Source organism: Nomascus leucogenys, chromosome 3 (assembly GCF_006542625.1).
Source record: "Nomascus leucogenys isolate Asia chromosome 3, Asia_NLE_v1, whole genome shotgun sequence".
NCBI classification, from domain to species: Eukaryota; Metazoa; Chordata; class Mammalia; order Primates; family Hylobatidae; genus Nomascus; species Nomascus leucogenys.
Window position 1 is genome coordinate 107,378,117 of NC_044383.1, and position 18,508 is coordinate 107,396,624.

The window sequence follows — 18,508 nt, forward strand, 5'->3', positions numbered from 1 at the left end:
CTCTATGTCTGTGCCCATTTATTCTGTTTCACCTTCTGTTACTTTAAATGCAGTGTCCATGCTCTAGGAAAGGCTAATTCCACTACTTATTCACTATATCCTATTCCCCTTACATCTATTCATGACATTTACTCCAGCTCTTCCTCTCTACCATCAATTTTTCCTTCTCTACTGCATCATTTCCATCCAAATATAAATATGTTTCCATTTCGCATTTCAAAAACAAAACACACTCACAAAAACTTAACAAAAAGCATCTTTTGGTCCCAGTCTGCATTAGCTGCCATTCCTATTCCACCCATTACAGCAATATTCCTAGAAAGAGCAGTTTCTAAAATCTTTCCTCTCAGCGTCATTTAAACCGTATCCAATCAAAACTTTTGCCCTCACTTACTTAATCAAAACTACTCTTATCAAGGTCAAGGTCATCACATCCGGAGGTCAATTCACATTTGTCATCTGTATCACTATTTTTCCATGGTTTTAAAATTATTCACCTCCCCATGCTGACTGTGAACTCTTTGAGATGCTGTATATCATTTACTGTGCTATCTTGAATATTTAAAAAATTTCATTATATGTGTAACCCTTAAAACATATCTGCTTAATGAATAAACAACAAAATTTAACATCTGAAAATTGTAAATTCCAATGAGAGCACATCATTATTTACCAATCACAAATTCATGTGGAATCTTGTGTGAAAGTTCAGATAAGTTTCTGAGGCTTATTTTACCTCCAATGATACTTTAGGAGAGTATTATGAGGAGATAGAACTACAAATATGAAATTTTGAAAGCAGATATTCAAATATTTTATATATGAATTTTTCATAAACCTTTTTACATTATACCATAACATATTTTATTGTAATTGAATCCTATCAAATGTATGAGTTACCCCTCCACAAATTAGAAATAAAATCTAAGGACTTACATTTTAAATAATTAAAAATAAAACCAAGGGGCATGACAGGGTATGATTGTTCTAAAGGGTACTCTAAAAGTAAGTATAGAAATAACTCATAATGATAGCTACACTACCTACTATATTTTAAACTTTTTTTCACCAAACAAATTGCTAGGTCATTGTTCAGAAGACACTTATATGTCACTAGAGCCTTCTAGCTCTAGCTGAAGTTATTTTTTTTCAAAAATGTAATTGTTAGAATCTAGATCTTACCTCAGTTTCCAATGAAAATCACCAATGGACATTATAAAATTAAATTACAGTTCATTCTTCTCCATTTGTATTTCCAACTACCGTGTACGCAATTATAAAAAGAAATAAAGCTGCACGATTCTTAGGACCCATAACAATAACTCAGGAAGGGGAATGGGAAGAAATGGAACCATAAACATGTATTACAGCTTCCATGGAACAGCTTTTCAAAATTAAGTTTGAAAGTAGACAAAGCTTAGTATTTTGAGCCATCTATGACTCTCTTTTAATTCACATTGGCTGAAGTGAAAGTGCACGATATGTCAAATTAACTCGCTCAAATTACTTTTCTCAACTTTACAATGCCCTTTAGGAACACTATTACTGAGAAGCTATTGTTGGCATTTACAGCATAAAACTTGATTTTGGAAGGCTGATATTGCAATAGCCTAAATATTACTAAATTGAAAACTGTATAGTACCAGTTATTTGATCATGCTAAATGAAAAACTGTTTGTGAATGATCCACTTTTAGTTGAAAAGGAAAAAAAAAGCAGGGTTAGAGTTAGACTGATTTTAATGGTTGATTTATATTTAGATACAAGGAAAGAATAAAAACCAGTATCTACAATTAGAAAAACTTATTGAAATAAACTCATGACTAAAAATGAATAATGTAATATATTCATGTATTATCTTTCATATATTCATTGTGAGTTAAGATATAAAAAATAGACATTCACATATTGTATTAATCTTACTGGTGCAGAGACATCTATTTAAATAAAACAAATCATAGTGTTAGCCATTTAAAATAATTTAGAAATGTATTCCCCTTTATATTTTCAAGTTCAGTACAAGTAAAATATATCACTAAGGAAAATGCATAACAAATAAGAGCAGAATGCTTATCAGTATGAAATAACCAATCTGTCTCTTCAATGAACCATGTAAAGACTTCATTTCAAACAAAGAATTATAAATTGATATAGGTATCAAAAGCAACTCCTAAAAAACAATTATGTCCAAGGACAACAGTTTTTCTACCACTTGCCATGGTAAATAATATCATTGTTATTCCACATGTAAAAGAAGCAGTTGTGGTTTTATCCATTTTCCTTTATATGTACAGACATAAAGAATGGAAGAAATATTGTCTTTTCCTTGTCTTATGGGCTTTCTGCAGCTAGTCAAAATATTATTTACACTATTACTTCTCCTTTCCAAACTCACTGGAAAAAATATTTTAATCATCTTAATAAAGGAGATGTAAGTTGGGACTAACCTTTTTTTTGTTTTGTTTTGAGACAGAGTCTCACTCTGTGGCTAGGCTGGAGTACAGTGGCACGATCTCAGCTCACTGCAACCTCCGCCTCCCGGGTTCAAGCGATTCTCCTGCCTCAGCCTCCCAAGTAGCAGGGACTACAGGCGCACCAGTGCACCCAGCTAATTTCAGTATTGTTAGCAAAGACAAGGTTTCACCATGTTGGCCAGGATAGTCTCGATCTCTTGACCTCGTGATCTGCCCACCTCAGACTCCCAAAGTGCTGGGATTACAGGCATGAGCCGCCACGCCCGGCCAGGACTAACTCTTAAATATGAATAAGAACTATAAGTAAGCTAGATCTGATTCTATAATAACCTTACAAAACAACAAATTTACAAAAATGAATTCACAAATTGAGCTCATACCTACTTAAATATATCGTTATACTTCTCAGGATTTATAATATGTATATTCGCAAGTTAAATGTTGTTACAGACACAGAAAACCATCAAGCCCCCCTGCTGCCTTTAAAAATAAATAAAACCTGAATTTAAACTGTGTGTCTCATGATCTATGTGCTCTGCAGTCTAATGTTCCGCATGTCTCTCAGCAGCACTGTTCGGTAGTTTTGTTCCAAAATTTCCATGTATTCAAAATAATCACTCACTCGAAAACCATGCAGTGCTTCTTCCTGCCAAAAATTATAAAGGGAAAATTATTTACTTGGGTAAGACACACAATTCCAAGTTAATGAATTTTAAATAATTGATATACCATTTACTTTCAGCTATAGATGGGGGTGGGCTGTTTATGTTGCCAGTAAATGTGTCATTGCTTTTTATTTAGTGAGCTGTGCATATATATGACAGGAAGAAACTATATGTTCCCCTTAAATAAGGTTTTCTATTTTCAAAACCAAAAATGATTTACAGCTACCAAGAAAAAACAAAAACAGATAAGGAAACCTTCCTAATTTTAAATATAGTATCATGTTATACAATGATTGTTCAAGTTTGTAATTCGTAAAGACCCTAAAGCTTATCTACCAAAGGATACTATAATAGTGCAAGAAATATCTGCTGTATAAGCTACTGTCCATAAAACCTCCAAGAATCTGCAATTACTAATGTTGGTACTGTGCACATCTATACTAATTTGGAATTTAATGGTTAGTGTTCCAAACGAGACACTCAAGAATAAACAGTGAGAACACCCGTTTAACAGTTTAGAGTCTTTTAGAGAATTTTATGACCATTCCTTTTAGTACCTCCAAATACTATCTACGCAGTACCTACACTCAAGGCAAAACAAAATATGCAGAAGAAAAGTCATCTTTGATTCAGTGTAATTAATATTTATAATGTTAGGAGTTTCAGAGGTTACAAAAAGTTTGGAAAATTCATGCCTTTCAGGAGTTTACAGTTTAAAGGCAAGAATTACTATAAGAAGAAAAAAAAAAGCAACCCAAAAGAATAAAAGACAATGCATATCATATACCAGATACTGTGTAGAGGCAGTTTGTAGAGAAGAAACCTCAATATAGAAATAGCTAGGAAAACATTACACAATCTCGATGAGAACAGATGTTTTTAAAGGCTTCAGATATCACTTGTCACTTATGGTTAGTAACCATTCACAGCTTGCATATAACTTGGGGTAACTTTATTCTTATTTTGCCATCATTACCAAAACTCTACATAGTTTGAGGGAAAGGTTAGTCAGGACATTCTAAAAAATTGAGGACTGATCTACAAGGCTGATATTACAGCTGAAGAAATGAAATGGTGTTGTTATATACTTAATACCATTAAGGCTAGAACAAATACCTTCCAACCTAAGTATTGGAGGTCTAATCTCAAGATAATTGTGAAATTATTTAAATCCTTCTTTCACTTATTCACTCATTCATTCTCTTATGATACGTAAGGTTCTTGATTAGCACTGAAGACACGAAGATGAGTGAGAAGAACCCTGCCCTAAAATGTTGACAATTGAGGCGTATATCATGTCTCTGATTTTATGTATAAGTAACTGAGTCAAAGGGAATATTTTTATCCTATGAATAGCAGAAATGCTGGCTTTTTGTAAATTCCTGTCCCATCAAAAATATTTCACTTTTTTCTTTGGGGAAAAAATAGGATCAGAGTAAGAACAATCCTAGTGTTCAAGAACTCATTTTAAACAGCTATTGTTATAGTTGTGGAACAATTATGAATTTATCCATTCATTTCATTCAAATTATGTGTGATGTGGCTTTAACTACCTCTTCACTAACACTATACCTAAGATGGGGAGGAATTATAGTAATGTGTTATTCTAACCAGAGACTAAAGTTCCAATAGCAGAAGAACTGTTTCAGGACATATTATTTTCAAAGGAATACTTATTGCTCATTAAATATGAATTATAATAGGAGATGACAGCACTTGAACAAAGCTCTAATAATTCATTTCTGGGCAAAAAATAAGCAATATCTATTTAACATCTTTTTATTATTGTTTCACTTTAATAAAACCACCTAGGGACCGCCATAGTTATAACTCAATTTAAATATATTTTTTCCTCAGAATGTATTTTTTGAAATCATGGTTTCCATTTTAAACATTAATTGTAAATGCCCTGATAACTACACCAAAGAGATACCCATAAAAATGACACATAAGGCTATTAACGTCTTATTTCATAAGAGAAAAATTTTAATACACATTTAAAAAGGAGTGTTTTCAAATGATATAGTTCATTATCGAAAATTTGTAGGCAATTTTAGCTCTGAATAAAATTCCAAAATATCTACATTTTACATTTTGTCTTCAAAGTAGAACATTTTTTCATCTTATCCTAAATGTTCTCTAATGGCCTTTTTAGTGGATAACTTTTACTTGTGATTATGACCATTTAGACTGCCAGCTTATCGTTCAAGTTGTAACAGACTAATTCCTCAGACTAGTGCTTATCATTTCATTTATAGACCAAAGTATATCAAACTCTATATAAAATATGAATGCCTCAATTATTTAAGTAGTGGACACATTAATTACATAAGGTAACAACAACACTATTCTGCTTTATATTAACAGTATAGTATTTGCTCAAGAAATTTTTTTAATAGATTACTACTACTAGAGTGATTTACGTTTTAGTTAAGAAGTTCATTTTGAGCTTATTGCATTTCGTTTGTTGTATCTAATGCTATTCAACTGGTACGTTTTTAATAATTTGTTGCCTTCATTAATTCTGAGTTTCAAATGTTGAATCATCCAAAAGTATTAAAAATTCCCATTCTAAACCACAATGTTGGATGTATTCAATATTATATAATATGGTATGTATGAAGTTTCCCTCTCTCCTTTGTGTATAGAACTCCAGTTTCAAATTTCAAATATGCATTCATCTGTTTTCTTTTAACTATTGAGAGCATTTGATTTGGGACCACTGAATCTAGGACATTTATTAAAATGTCAGACTAGTCAATGAAAAACAACTTGATATAGTAAAAGGAACACGGGATTTGGATTCAGACCAAATGAAAGGGTTTGAATTCTCCTATGTTAGTTACTAGATATATGAACTTGGGTATGTTGACTCTAAGCCTCAGTATTTCATGTGTTAAATGTGGACAATAATATCATACAATTGCTCTCTGGATTAAATATTCTTAAATCTGAACTTTTTACCATAGATTAGAGTATCTTATATGATTTGGTCCCTGTCTCATCTCTTACCTTTTTCATTCCTTCACCTTGTTCTGGCCACAATGGTCTTCTTGACACTCTCTAAGTGAGCCAGCTCATTCCGACCTCTGAGATCTTGCACTTTATTCCTATTTAAGCAGAGATCTTGCACTTTATTCCTATTTAAGCAGGATTTTGCCTAGGAATTCTTTGTATGACTTTTTTCTTTTGTTTCACTCAGGTGTCTGTTTACTCCATCAAGGGTGGTCTTGCCTGGCCTCTTTATCTAACTGGCAACTTAGACTCCTCCACCATGTTTGATTTCCTTATTAGAAATAGAATAAGGTCTATAATACTTAAGATATTATGGATTTGTTCATTTATTTGCCTTCCAGGAGAATTTAAGGTCAATGTGGGTGGAGTACTTGGCTCACAGTTGTTCCACAATAAATAGTTGAATAAGCCCATGAGTGAATGAGCAATACCTGTAAAGCTCTTTGCCCAGTGTGTGGCATACAATAAGCACTCAAGATATTCATAGTGGTCATAAATAATGAGAACACATTTTTATTAATGATGGTCTTTGAAATGGCTCAGCTACATTTTCTTGATCACACTACAGACATATGATGTTAGGCATGGGTGGGCCTATCAAGGATTACTGACTCCAGTCTCTGCTCCTCAACCCCTTGCCAGGAATATAAGGGAGCCATTTATCTAAAATATTAGGATGTTACTAGCTTTTCTTGCAACTTCAAAAATGTGCCTATTTTGGAAAGAAAGCTATACCAATACCTTGAAAAGTTATTTGTATTAGTTGATGTTTGCAAAAATACTGAAGATACTAATTTTTAGCAGAAATTTTTTTAGAACTACTGCAAGCCATGTGAGCTTAAAATCTGAACTGACGATAAGGCCTTTTGTAGTAGTAAACAGATAAAAAGCACAAGAAGATCAAGTGTGCTAACATGGTATACCCTGCTTTATGAATTCAGGACCAAGTTTAGATATTCTTTGATATATTCTTTCCCAAATACTTACTTATTAATGCCCTTGCAAAATGATGATTTTTAAAATATAATAGCTCTTTATAAATTATGGAGAAAAAAAGGGTAAGGTAAGTTACTTTGAGTGGGTTAAACTGGAAGAGTTGACTTTTATTAATAACATTATGAGACATAGAATAAAAAATTACCACAAAAGGTATAGAACTTAACATACACTTAACAAAAGTTAAAGACTCGCATTAATGTCAAATCTCATATAGAAAGCTCTTGAGAGGAGGATTTATGAATATAGTTCTGCTCTTTACCCTTACTAGAGATAATCTTTTTGTGTGTTGTGTCTTACACACACACACACACACACACACGCATATATATATATATTCTTCTTGATCAAAGTGATAGAAATATAACAACCAGTAAGCAATGTTTCTTCCACTATGTTCTTTCTGGGGTGTTCAGTAAAATTAGAAACTCCTGGATGCAGTCCCTTAAATTTTCGAATCCTTGGCATTGGCATTGGCATTCTGGATTCTGATTTATTAACAAACTCCAAAGGTCACAGTTTTATGTATTCTAAAGGTTTTCAGGCTACTTAAGATTTTCTACTACAATCTGACAACTCATGCTTCTGCCAAATAAATTCTGATTTAACAGGTCTGGGAAGGAATCTAAATACATTAATTTTCATAAGTACCCTAAGTCATTCTTAGGACCAGGGAGTTTATATAGTGTTTGTAATTCTGGATAGAATGTGAAGTTCTTACAGATTCAGGACATAGTATGTGGTTCTTGAAGAATTAAACTCAGCTGAAGGGTACTTGGAAATACGTGATTGTACCAGAGACTTGATTTAGTCTTGGCCAGGTTAATGAGGGAATAGGTCCTAATCAGAAACAGCATAAGAGGATATTTCTGACCAAGGTGTGAAGGTAATGTCATTGACAGGTATTACTATTATATGATATCTTAAGAAGTCTCAGGAGCTGGAGAAAAATGGGAGCAAAAGTACACCAAAGTGTAGCTATGCACTCAGAAAATTCTGTTTCCTTTGCTTGTATTCTCTACATATCTTCTTCTGTTAACAAATAAATAAAAAGAATCTAGTAGAGGGACGTAGCAACTTAAAAACCGCTAAGTTTTTTTAAGTACTTACTATGTTCCAGATAATGATCTAAAAGTATTTTACAAGTATCATCTCATTTAATTCTTCAACAACCCTATGTAATGAAGAAATAAGCATAAAAGTCTAAGCAATGTACTCTAGCTCACACAGTGAGTGACAAAGTTAGAATTTGAAACCAGATAGAATCAAGTAATATAAGGACAATGCAGAAAACATATCTGCAAAACACAGCTGACACTGTACTGAATATCTTTAAAATATTTGCCCAGATGGTGAACTGTTTTAAATATTATGTATACTTTTATCTTATAAAAGCTTAGTATTCAATCAGATTTTCTCAGTCCAATCTTCATTTCTCACCCTGTCAATGTTCTCTGGTAATAGCAGTTGCAATAGCACCAACAAAAAATCCCTCTTGACAATTTACTGATTGGGTTGAAATTAATCTGATTTTTTCATAATTATAAATTGATTTTGTCACAATATGCAAGATTTAGTTGAAGCATTTTAATTAAGTATTTTGAGCCTTCACAGCCTGATTTTCACAGAAAGGCAACCTTTTTCTAGGCTGGTATTTCAGTGAAGTTTGTCCCCAGGTTGAATTCACAAACTAAAGCCAAGATTTCTGACAGCCTAATAGCATGTTAGAGAAGAATACAACACAGCTCACTAAAACACTAGAACATCCACTTATGAACTACTATTAAATTAAACTGTCACTAAACCTGTTTGTGTGTGTGTATGCGCGCTACAGATGAGTTGAAAGAATGAAGAAAGAATGAACTTAAGACTTTCCAGCTTGCTGGGAGATTACAGAATATTTACTTTGTTGGATGTTTTTCCCCTTGGAAATATCTACAGACTTTCTGAACGATCATCTGTCACAGATAAAAATGTTCAGAATTCCGGGCCCAAGGACTGAGCTCTTTCTTCAGCATATCTTCAGAGGCTGTCTTCTAGCTCGGTACTAATACATTAATCACCACAGCATGAAAATGATGCACTTAACTGCTCCAATATCCAGCCCACATTCTTGTTGTGTCTAAAAGGATACTGTGAAACAATCAGACAATGTTTTGTTGATATCAACTTATACCCAAGGCATTCATCTAATCTTTCAGTGGTCTAATCTGAAGAGGAAAAATAAGTTTTTCTTTCCCCCATAAACCTGTTCTGCCTATTAGTGTTCACACCACCTTCTGATCCAAGAAATTCTAACTTATCTTTTTAATATATTGATTTGGAATCACGAAGAGCTCTTTAGTGAGCTATTAGAAATGTAGGCAATAAGTCTATACCCTCAATTACCTGATTTAAAATCTTGAGCCTAAACCAAAGTGACTACAAATGGACTGATATTTTCTTGATACTGAATATTGCACACGGATTTTTATTTCTAAAACAATGCTTTTATCATGTCATTTTATCTCAATACATGAAATTTAAATCAAGAAAAGAATTGCATATTTTGTTTCTCAATATAACTGATAATAACTGAAAGTATAACATATTTGTGGTTTTCAATATTTTGAAAATGAATTCAATTAGGCCCGATTATTTGAACTCATTTATAACAGTCAGATGCTTGATCTATTTATTTGTATATACTTATTCAATTTCTTCTTAAAAATAGTTTCATGATAAAAGAAGTATGAGCTCATTCCTCAAATATAAAATAAAGCCCACATAAATATATACAATAAAAAGTAGAAGTATCTTGTTTTGCTTTATCTTCATTCTTCTTGGAAGCAATCATTATTAAATATGTAGAGTGAGGGATAATGTGATTAAATAATCTATACAAGAATATTATTATGGCTGTGGTATGCAGTTACATGGGGAATTTTTTTTTTTTTTTTGAGACAGGGTCTTGTTCTGTAGCCCAGGCTGGAGTGCAGTGGTACAATCATGGCTCACTGCAGCCTCGACCTCCTGAGCTCAATTGATCCTCCCACCTCAGCCTCCTCAGTAGCTGGGACTACAGGTGCATGCCACCACACCTAGCTAATTTTTGTACTTTTTTTTGGTAGAGATGGGGTTTTGCTACGTTGCCCAGGCTGGTCTCAAACCCCTAGGTTCAAGCTATCCACTCGCCTTGACCTCCCAAGATATGGGGATTACAGGTGTGAGCCACTGCACCTGGCCTATATAAAGAATTATTGATAAGTCTTTTTTCCCTTTGTACAAATCTGAGATTTTGAATAAGAAAGTATAAAACATAATTTCCAAGGTTTAATCTCTATAGCTTCAGTTGAATGAGGAATTCTTAAATCATGTGAGTATTTTTGACAGGGGATGTTTCTAGGGTAGGCAAAATAAAACCAGTTCATTAATCAATACTTCATTACTGGTTATTATATGAATAAGTGAAAAGTGCTGTACATATATACTTCACAGACAAGATACTATTTCAGGGCCAAATGGAGTAGTTAAAGGGATATGTAAATACATATTTAAATAAACTATACCAGAGTTTATCTCACAAGAAAAATGAGTGCCCATTAAAAGAGAACAGTGAATTTTGACACCTACCCACTGAAAATAAAACAACAAAAAAAGTAAAGTTATGGTATCAATCAAAAAAGCATTTTTCCTAATCTCTCAGGTAAATGAAAACAACAAGGGTAAAAAGTAAGGTTAGTTCTAGGACACATGCTAAAATTAATTCCTTGCCTACATGTTCTTAGTTTGGATTTAAACCAACGCTATTCAAATTTTAGTAATTTAACAGAGGCTTAGGTCATAATCTCCTCTCCCCATTTAAAATCCTTTAGTTTTAAACTGATAGCATTATGCTGAAAACACAATGGAGAATGGTTTGGGACACATTTAAAGAGGTTAATATTTGCAAACTCTATTATAATTTTTCCCTCAAATAGTCAAAAGAGAGATGAAACTGTAAATCAACATTAATCAAATTTAAAGATGATGCTTTTGATAGGAAGAAAAATAAGTGGTAAGCACTTAATGAATTTAGTAATGTTTGTTATTTGATGTGAATAAAACAAAGTTTATTCATCTTTCCCATTTATTTATTTACATTATTTACTTACAAAATCAACAAATATGTATTGAATACCTATTATCTACCAGGTATTGTTTGATATATTGTTGAAAATACATCAGTAAATGAAACAGACCAAGTCACAGTCCTTATAGAGCTTACACATTTTACCAGGGAAGACAGACAAAAACACATATAAAATAATTTCAGATGGTGATAAAAACTGTGAGAAAAACTAAAGTGGGATAAGATGTTAGAGAATTACAGGTTGGGGGATACAGACAGATATGAGTACAGGAAAATTTCAGACTCTGAAATTCCTGTAACTGACCACTACAGATGATGAAAATGTCCCTTACTGAAAATGAACCTACATTTTGTATTCAACATAATTTCAATTTGCTTAACACTTCCTGTATTCCAAATCGCCTCTTACAGAGCATTCTTTTATTTTTCTATCTTCGTTTTTCCTCTACATGTGCAATCATTTTTCTCAGCATACTTTTTCATTAAGACTGTTTCTAATCTAGTGATATATATTGAAAGTTTAAAACCTTTTGAATTCTGAATTGATGAAACAAAAATGATAATTTCGCAATCTTAAATGATCAATGGCATTTATTTAAAGAAAAATATCATTAGATGGAAAATAACCCTGGCAGGTATTTAATGGTAAATAATAAAATTAATTTACATAGAAATTGTTTGTTGACCTAGAGAAAGCCTAGCAAATGATGAATGTTGTTTTTAGTGTATACGTGTATATGTGTTCCTGTGGGATGGCAAAGGTAGTAGGGATAAAGAAACATTTTAAGTTCAAAGATTCTTAACTTTAAACAAATAGCTAGATTTCCACCAAAAAATGAACACTGGGATGTATTTATATCTCATGTACTTTCTAAGTCCCCAACTTCCAAAATCACATTATTGTAATTGAGAAAGTAACTATATCTTTTTTAAAAATAGTACCATATTTGGTGATAACTTTTTAAAATGAGTGCTATGATAAAATAATCTTTCATGAAAATCTTTTATAAAAATGGAAGTTTAGAAAAATATAAAAATATGAAAGCATAGGAAATCATTAATATATTAAATATATTTAAAAAGTATCAAACCAATAAATTAAACTTTTATTGACCAAAAAGCCCATAGGAATATTTTTAAAATATTTCTTTTTTGCCATAGCATGTGGGTTACAAACAAAGTGTTGGATCCAGACAGCTTATTTCATATTCCAGTTCCACTTTAGCTATACGGTTTGTGGCAACTTAACTCTGTGCCTCAGTTTACTCATCTCTAAAATGGGGATGATAATAGTATCTACCTCTCATCATTGGTTTTTAGGATTAAATGAGTGCCTAGAAAAAGTATCTAATATTAAGCAACCAAAGTTAGCTATTAACTCAACATTTTCCTCTCCATATAAACATACTTACTTTTAGGAAAACTTGCAGATCTTGAGTCTGAGTGTGCTGTAGAATGTCTTGCTGTAAATGTTTGAATATAGCTATACATATATACACTTGATAATCAGGACCAAGGAAAACACAAGTAGCAATATAATGGCAGATTTCTATCCAATTTAAATAATTCCAAAAACACTGGGTTATCCATTGCAGGCAAATCTTTAAAAAAAGAAAAGTAGTAAGTTCATTAAAAAACTTATAAAACCACATTTGACTTTTAAAAAACATTAACCAATAACTCATACAAAACCAACGAAAAGCTTAGTGCTTAATCAAAATACAAGGACAGTCTTTATAGATGCCTAAAATGGATGCTTCTCCTATTTGCTTCAGTTGTGAAAAAAACTTTCATGGCCTTGGAATTCAGGCCTTAAGGGTAACTGATAGTGGTCACACTCCTCATATACCTATTACTCAATGCCTTCTTTATTCATATTGTGCTCCTCTTACCCAAAACACCAATCTGCTCTCTACAGATAACAAATGCTAAGAGACTATTTTAATTCAGAGATGGGAGTTTTTTTTTCTATACTACCTACAACCACAGATGTATAATTATGCAGATGACAGATTGCTAAATGTTACATTAATGCAAATGGACTCTTCCTGAATCAGAAAACAATTTAAACCTAACAGAATTACATAACATAAAATCTGGGAGCTAATGCAGAGAATATTTAAAAAGTGAGACTTTTACAAAAGGAATTTTTTTCCTGTTTATTTTTTGAATAACATTTGTTCAGATTATAAAAGCAATGCGTGCCCACTGTGGAAAACAGGAAAGTTTAAGAAAAAACAATAGCAATGACACAGAGATTATAAATACTGGAAACATTTTGATACATCAATGTTATGGGTAAAGTTGAGCCCCACTCAAAAGATATGTCAAAGCCCTAACCCCCAGAACCTCATAATATGACTTTATTCGAAAATAGGGTCTTTACAGACGTAATCAGGTTAAAATGAGGTCATTATGGTGAGCCCTAATCCAATATGACTAGTGTCTTTATAAGAAGGGGAAATACAGTCACAAAGACAGGCAGACAAAAAGGAAGACAATTGAAAAGACACAAATGGAGAACACCATGTGAAGAAGCAATATGTATCTGCAAGCTAAGATTCTAAAGGCTGCTAGAAGCCAGGAGAGAGTAAGTAACAGTTCTTTGCTTAGCAACTATGGAGTGAACATAGCCTTGTTAACATTTTGATTATGGCCTTTTGGCCTCCACAACTGTGAGAAAATAAATTTCTGTTGTTTTTAGCCACTAAGTTCATGGTACTTTGTTACTATAGTCATAAGAAACAAACACAATTACTTTCCAATATTTGCATTTTCATTTATGATTTACAAATTACTTTACCTTCGACAAAAGATTCCCCTTATTGAATATCTCTTCTCTTTTAGTTTTATGGGTTTTTTTGGAGATGTGGGGAGGAAAAGGGAAAAGATTTAATGGCCTATCTCAATTTGTCATAGGTATAGAGGATACAGATATACAAATTTTCCTTTTGTGTTCTATCATTTTGTTCTTCTAAAAATATATTCTTGAAAAGGTTCTAAAAGTTGATTTTTATATCCTTAATTCAACTTTTTGGCATGCTGATCCTGCTTTTAACTGACTTGAACAAACTAACATGTATTAGTTTGCTAGAACCACAGGCAAGGGGGCTTAAACAATAAAAAATTGTTTTCTTACTTTTCTGGAGAAATCCAACATCAAACTATTGGCAGGGCTGGTTTCTTCGAAGCCTCTCTGAGGCTTATAGATGGTTGTCTTTCCCTGTGTCTTCATATGGACTTCCCTTAGTACATGTCTGTGTCCCAATTTCCGCTTTAATAAAGACACTTGTGATATTGGATTACCGTCCAACTTAATGACCTCATTTTAACTTAATTACTTATTTAAAGGCCCTATTCAAATATAGTCACATTCTGAAGTGCTGGGGTTAGGACTTAAATAGGTGAGTTTTGAGGAGACACAGAGGGTATTATTGAATTTCTGTTTTCCAGACATTATTACTCATATCAATTGTTACCCTTTAAGTAAGGCTATTAATTCTGTTTTCAGCTGTAAGAGTTTCCTTTACAACGATAATGTTCCCCTCCTGTTATGTTCCAAAATCTTTCCAAAGAGCCCATAAGTTTTAACTCAATATTAAATTAGAATATATCTATGAATACCCAATATTAGTCAACAGGCAGTATATATTAAATTCGCCTTGGTCCTACTTTACTGTTTACTTGGAATTAATAGGATGTATCTCCCAAATTTCAACATGGAGGGTAGGTTGGCGTACAGAGTACATTACTAAATCTCCATTGCCCCCACCCCAACAAATCCCTGTAATATGGCTCTAGTGGACTGAGGAAGAAGTATCTCCTGCTCCTTCTTGACTAGGCAAACTGAAGCAGTCAGTAGTACTTTGACTAGAAGCAATAATTCCTTAATTGCCTGTTGCCCTGCTGCCAAGATTCTCTCCCTGTTCTTTGCTACAGCTATTAATGCCAATCAACTTAAGGCCATACTGTGTTAATGAAAATCTAGAGTCTCTGGATGGATAAAGAAGGAGAAATAATTCGAGAATGAAAATAAATACAAACGATCTCCACAGCTAGAGAAAACAGTTCCCACTCAATTGTTAGTTTCAGGAGTGAATGGGAAGTTGATAAAGATGTGGGGTCTCAGCTTCTGTCCACCATATACATTGGTTAAATGAAAGTAACCCTAGAATCTGCAACAGTTCATTATTATACATAGTTTCTAATGCAGTTCTAATTTTTTGGCATGTATATACATTCAAGCATTGTTTTCTGTACATTGTATTTTTCTTCATTAAATGGATATAATACCTATGTTTTTCCATCACATGGGAAATTTCGAGGAGGAAAACTGAGACTGTAACTGAAAGTACTTTGAAAAAGTGCTATATAAATGTTATGTTATAACAAAGGTATAGATGTTATTATTTAACAAATATTTTTTGACCACCTAATATGTACAAGGTAATATTTCATTTTTTATGTGAACAAAAGACATTTATCCCTGTTCCACAAAGTTTACAATTAAAGGGGAGACATCCTTTTTAAACATATGACCCTCTTTGCTTGGTAGAAATTATATTGGCTTTACTATATTTGCAAGTACTTCAGACTTACATTGAAATAGCAGAACTCCAAAACACCGTATCCCTGGAGGAATGCTGAGCTATGAGTCATAAATTTTAATCTCTGAGCAAGTAACTTCTGTATTTTTTTTTTTGAGACAGTCTCACTCCATCACCCAGGCTGGAGTGCAGTGGTGCAATCTCAGCTCACTGCAAGCTCTGCCTCCTGAGTTCAAATGATTCTCATGCCTCAGCCTCTTGAGTAGGTGGGATTACAGGTGTGCGCCAAGACCCCAGCTAATTTTTGTACTTTTAGTAGAGACCGGGTTTCACCATGTTGGTCAGGCTGGTCTCGAACTCCTGACCTCAAATGATCCACCTATCTCAGCCTCCCAAAATGGTGGGATTACCTGCATGAGCCACCACACCTGGCCACTTCTGTATTTTTATAAGGTTCTGCAAATCAACTGACAACCTAGAATTCTAACAGGACAGAAGAAATAGTATGTGTCCAAACAGACATGATGTAGTTTTTTCTTTAACAATTATTATGGAATTTTTTAAAACATATATAAAGGAAGATAGAATAGTACATGAACTAGACAATTTCAAATTTTGATTGGTTGATATGTGTCTTGTTACTTTTCCCCTATAGGTTCCCCTCCTTTCCTCCATCCCTTTCTCCTACTAAAGATGTTTCCTCCAACTGCATAGTATTCCATTGTAGATAAACCACAATTTATTCAACCAAGCTCCATTCATGGACATTTGCAGTGTTTCTAGTCTTTAGATAATATAAAGAATACTATAATAACATATTTGTGGATACTATTTTTTTTTTTTTTTTTTTTTTTGAGACGGAGTCTCGCTCTGTCACCCAGGCTGAAAGTGCAGTGGCGCGATCTCGGCTCACTGCAAGCTCTGCCTCCCAGGTTCATGCCATTCTCCTGTCTCAGCCTCTCCGAGTAGCTGGGACTACAGGCGCCCGCCACCACGCTCGGCTAATTTTTTTGTATTTTTAGTAGAGATGGGGTTTCACTGTGGTCTCGATCTCCTGACCTCGCGATCCGCCCACCTCGGTCTACCAAAGTGCTGGGATTACAAGCGAGAGCCACCGCGCCCGGCCAGTGGATACGTATTTTCAAATTTTTTCCCAGTGTATTCCTCGGTTAGAGCTCTACAAATGAGACTGCTGTGTTAAACAATAAATGGACATGTAATTCTGCCAGAAAATGACAAATTACCATTTATATGTCTCAAAAATATATTATTACATTTTCAAAAACAATCAGTTGAGTCTTTATATTCATTGGAAAAAAATGCTATTATCAACAGTAATGAAATTGGCTTATAAAGAAAGTGAAACGAATTTTGTTTTATGGTAAACCACCATTCCATATATAATATAGAACTAATTACACTTTAAGACATTTAAATAGCTTTTTAGGTTTGTAAGGAAGGAAAATCACTTGCACAATATGCATTAAAATCTACCACAGCTTTCCTAGGCAATTTTATTCTTGAACCACACTTAAGATTATGCCAAAGGACATTAAGATGCCACACTGAGGTGCACATTATTTTATTTGAGGCAAATTATTTCTCCTCGTAACTAGAATTAAAAAACAATCTTCAAAGGTCCTCATAAGAACATTAAGTCTTCTTCTTTTCCTATTTGAATACCCTTTATTTCCTTCTCTTGCCTGATTGCCCTGGCCAGAACTTCCAACACTGTGTTGAATAGGAGTGGTGAGAGAGGACATCCTTGTCTTGTGTCAGTTTTCAAAGGGAATGCTTCCAGTTTCTGCCCATTCAGTATGATATTGGCTTTGAGTTTGTCATAAATAGCTCTTATTATTTTGAGATACGTTCCATCAATACCTAGTTTATTGCGAGTTTTAGCATGAAGGGGTGCTGAATTTTGTCGAAGGCTTTTTCTGCATCTATTGAGATAATCATGTGGTTTTTGTCATTAGTTCTGTTTATGTGATGGATTACATTTATTGATTCGTGTATGTTGAACCAGTCTTGCATCCCAGGGATGAAGCCCACTTGATCGTGGTGGATAAGCTTTTTGATGTGCTACTGGATTTGGTTTGCCAGTATTTTATTGAGGATTTTTGCATCGATATTCATCAGGCATATTGGCCTAAAATTTTCTTTTTTGTGTGTGTCTCTGCCAGGTTTTGGTATTAGGATGATGCTGGCCTCATGAAATGAGTTAGGGAGGATTCCCTCTTCTTCTATTGTTTGGAATAGTTTCAGAAGGAATGGCACCAGATCCTCTTTGTACCTCTGGGTAGAATTCGGCTGTGAATTGGTCTGGTCCTGAACTTTTTTGGTTGGTAAGGTATTAATTACTGTCATATTTCGGAACTTATTACTGATCTATTCAGGGATTCAATTTCTTCCTGGTTTAGTCTTGGGAGGGTGTATGTGTCCAGGAATTTATCTATTTCTTCTAGATTTGCTAGTTTATTTGTGTAGAGGTGTTTATAATATTCTCTGATGGCACTTTGTATTTCTGTGGGATCAGTGGTGATACTGTATATTTAGAAAACCCCATCATCTCAGCCCAAAATCTCCTTAAGCTGATAAGCAACTTCAGCAAAGTCTCAGGATACAAAATCAATGTACAAAAATCACAAGCATTCTTATACACCAATAACAGACAGAGAGCCAAATCATGAGTGAACTACCA

General features: G+C 33.6%; 1 protein-coding gene across 1 annotated transcript in view; it reads right to left on the reverse strand.

Annotated features, from left to right (window-relative positions):
* Positions 1–2,632: 2,632 nt before the first annotated feature.
* TBC1D32 (TBC1 domain family member 32) overlaps positions 2,633–18,508 on the reverse strand; it is a 262,628-nt gene continuing 246,752 nt past the window's right edge. Inside the window, exons 33-34 of the mRNA XM_030809627.1 lie at positions 12,673–12,861; positions 2,633–3,119 (exon numbers count right to left, since the gene is read on the reverse strand). Coding sequence (XP_030665487.1) covers positions 3,000–3,119; positions 12,673–12,861 — 309 coding nt within the window. The 3' untranslated portion in view covers positions 2,633–2,999. The remainder of the gene's footprint in view (positions 3,120–12,672; positions 12,862–18,508) is intronic.